General features: G+C 65.5%; 2 protein-coding genes across 2 annotated transcripts in view; both read right to left on the bottom strand.

Annotated features, from left to right (window-relative positions):
• Nucleotides 1-187, bottom strand: part of USP36 (ubiquitin specific peptidase 36) — a 12,815-nt gene extending 12,628 nt beyond the window's left edge. Inside the window, exon 1 of the mRNA XM_009324589.1 lies at nt 97-187. Within this exon, the coding sequence (XP_009322864.1) occupies nt 97-187 (91 nt within the window). The remainder of the gene's footprint in view (nt 1-96) is intronic.
• TIMP2 (TIMP metallopeptidase inhibitor 2) lies at nt 8-2,323 on the bottom strand. Its single transcript, XM_009324588.1, has 5 exons — nt 2,263-2,323; nt 1,548-1,648; nt 1,356-1,464; nt 867-993; nt 8-430 (listed from the first exon to the last, which is right to left on the bottom strand). The coding sequence occupies exons 1-5, from the start codon at nt 2,321-2,323 to the stop codon at nt 232-234; spliced, it is 597 nt and encodes a 198-aa protein (XP_009322863.1). The 3' UTR covers nt 8-231.
• Nucleotides 2,324-2,629: the final 306 nt, after the last annotated feature.

Genomic DNA, 2,629 nt, shown 5'->3' with positions numbered 1-2,629 from the left:
CCCCCCCCGCCCGTGGGTGCAGGAGCGCCCTGCCCAGCCACGGGCTGCCACGTGCCTGCGACAGAGCGGGTCCCCGTCCCTGCCCCCTGCACGCACTTGGCAGCCGCCGCAGCCCAGGGACCCCCACGGCCGAGCGGATTTTCATGCTGTCTCCAGGAATTGATATCAGCGTGGACCAGTCTAACATCTCGCAGGTTTTTTCTACTGGCTACTGGAATGCGCTCGTTTGGCTTAGGGGTCCTCGATGTCGAGAAACTCTTGCTTGGGGGGGGCCATGCCGCGGTACCAGGCACACGAGCCGTCGCTCCTCTTGATGCAAGCGTAGTGCTTCGCCTGCCGCCCGTCCACGTTGTTCTTCTCCATCGCCCAGTCTGTCCAGAGACACTCATCCGAGGAGGAGACGAAGCAGGGGATGGAGAGGCAGGGGGAGAGGTGGCAGACCGTCACCAACCACCCCAAGGGGGAAACGCCGGGGAGGGAGGGGGGTGGGAGGAAGCAGCGCTGGGCAGCTGGGGCTGGTGGTCCTCCACAGTTCTGCTTCATCCACCCCCCCCCAGCTCTGGACCAGGGATGCCAGGCTGCCCCTTCCCTGCGAGGCACAGCAGGGACGCAACCCCAACGTGGGGGGACTGAGGGAACCCCTGGGTTTGGGTCCCAGGGCTGGCCTTGGTTTCCAGCGGGAGAGAGCTGGAGGCTCAGCTGCCCTTCCTGTATCCCCAGCCATGTGCCGTGCCCCCTGCACAGCACCATCCTTGAAGGACGGGGAAGAGCATCTCATCATGGAGCCCACGCCTGCCTCGGGGCTGCAGGCCCCACTGGCGTGGGGCGCGGGGCACAGCCCGTGCTCAGGGGCAGCCCAGCCGCTCACCTTGCACTCGCAGCCCATCTGGTACCGCTGGTTTAGGCTCTTCTTCTGGGTCGGGCTCAGCGAGTCCCAGGTGGAGACCAAGTCGCAGAGTGTGATGTGCATCTTGCCATTGCCCTCTGACTTGCCTGGGGAGAGGCCAGACAGACCACTCAGAGCGTTCCCCCCAGGCACCCCGGGACCTGATGTTGACTCGGGGTGCCTGGGGCTCAGCCTGGCCTGGGGGGCTGGAGGCTGCTGCAATCCAGCTCCTCCCGCCGTGCATTGTCCCCGGTGAACCCTGGGGGAGCAGAGGCTCGTCCCAGGGCTGCCAAGCATGGCCAGGACACAGCTGGGGGGTCCCCCAAGGGCTGGTGGTGGGAGCAGGAGGCAGGGGGGGCTGTGCCTGGGGAGCAGGCACACGTCACAGGCGTCTCGGGAGGCACGCGAGGCAGCAGGACCAGCACTGCCACCGATGTTCCCCCAAGAGCCCTCCCTTGCGGCTGCCCACCTGCAATGAGATACTCCTTCTTCCCGCCGGTGTCCAGCAGCCGGCCACACACGGCGGTGGATGGAGCCGTGTAGATGAACTCTATGTCCTTGTCAGGGCCCTTAAACATCTGGGGAGAAGGAGCGGGAGTGAACGGCCGGCACAGAGGCTGCCCCGTCCCCCCCAACCTCCTGCCCCAATGTGCCCCATTACCTTGATCTGCTTGATTTCATACTGGATTCGTTTGATCGGATTCCCATATATATCATTCCCTGAATCCACCTCTTTCGCAGAGACGGCCTTTGCTCGGATCACTGCAATGGAGAGGTGTTGAGGTCAGCACGGGTGGCCAGGGACCAGAGGTGCTGCCAGCACCACGCAGTGCTGCCCCGGCAGGACGGTCCCACTCAGCACCCCCACCCCACAGGGGCTCCCACCCTTGCACGGGGCCGGCTGCCCTCGCTGCCTGCAGCAAACCTCACTGCCCTCCCCACAGATGCCCAGCTGCCCACAGAGCTGGCTGTCACATGCTGTCCCCAAAGGGACTGGGCTCTGGCACGCGCGGGACAGCGACGGGCAGTGTTGCAGCAGCACCCTCACGGCAGATGATAAGGAAAGGTCATCCCAGGATCTCCCAGCCCCACCACCACCAGCCGTGCTGGACCAGTTGCCCTCAGCCAGCACTGGCTCGGTCTCTGCTCAGCCCCTGCCAGATTCGTGGGCACAGACTGGCCCTGCCCGGGTTCGTGCCCGTCACCCAGATGGCACCGGGACAGCTAAAACCTGCCAGCAGCATCCTGGGAGCACCGCAGTATTTGTCCCACTGTCATTAATTAAACCGGTCTCTGATGAGGGCCCCAGCCAAATGCCTGCGTGGCCTGGCAGGGCTGGAGGAGAAAAGGACAGAGGGAGCTATTTGGACGGTCACCTTTGGGTGCAGAGGGAGGCGGGAGCTGCGTCCCTGGGGCAGCGTCCCGGCAGCTCGCCATGGCTAGCATGGGCACCAGCACTGCCCACCAAGTACCTGCACAGGCAGCTCGTGCCAGGGTCCCCAGGCCCCCACGCTCTGCAGCCCCCATCTCAGAGAAACCAGGGAGCCCACCGGCCCCTCCCCATGCCGGGGGAGCAGGGGTCCCGGGACTAGGCTGCCTTTGCACCCCACAGCAGGAGGATGGGATCCCCATCCCACCACAGAGGGGTCCCAGCTGCCACGGGGCGATGCTCTGGCTGCCAGCTCGCTGCCAGACCTCAGCTACTGCCGTGCGGAGCCTCACGCCGTGCAGGCACAGAAACCG

This window comes from Pygoscelis adeliae, unplaced genomic scaffold (assembly GCF_000699105.1).
Source record: "Pygoscelis adeliae isolate BGI_AS28 unplaced genomic scaffold, ASM69910v1 Scaffold445, whole genome shotgun sequence".
Taxonomy (NCBI): Eukaryota; Metazoa; Chordata; class Aves; order Sphenisciformes; family Spheniscidae; genus Pygoscelis; species Pygoscelis adeliae.
Note: the sequence above shows the minus strand (reverse complement) of the source record. Positions and strands in the feature narration are given on the sequence as shown.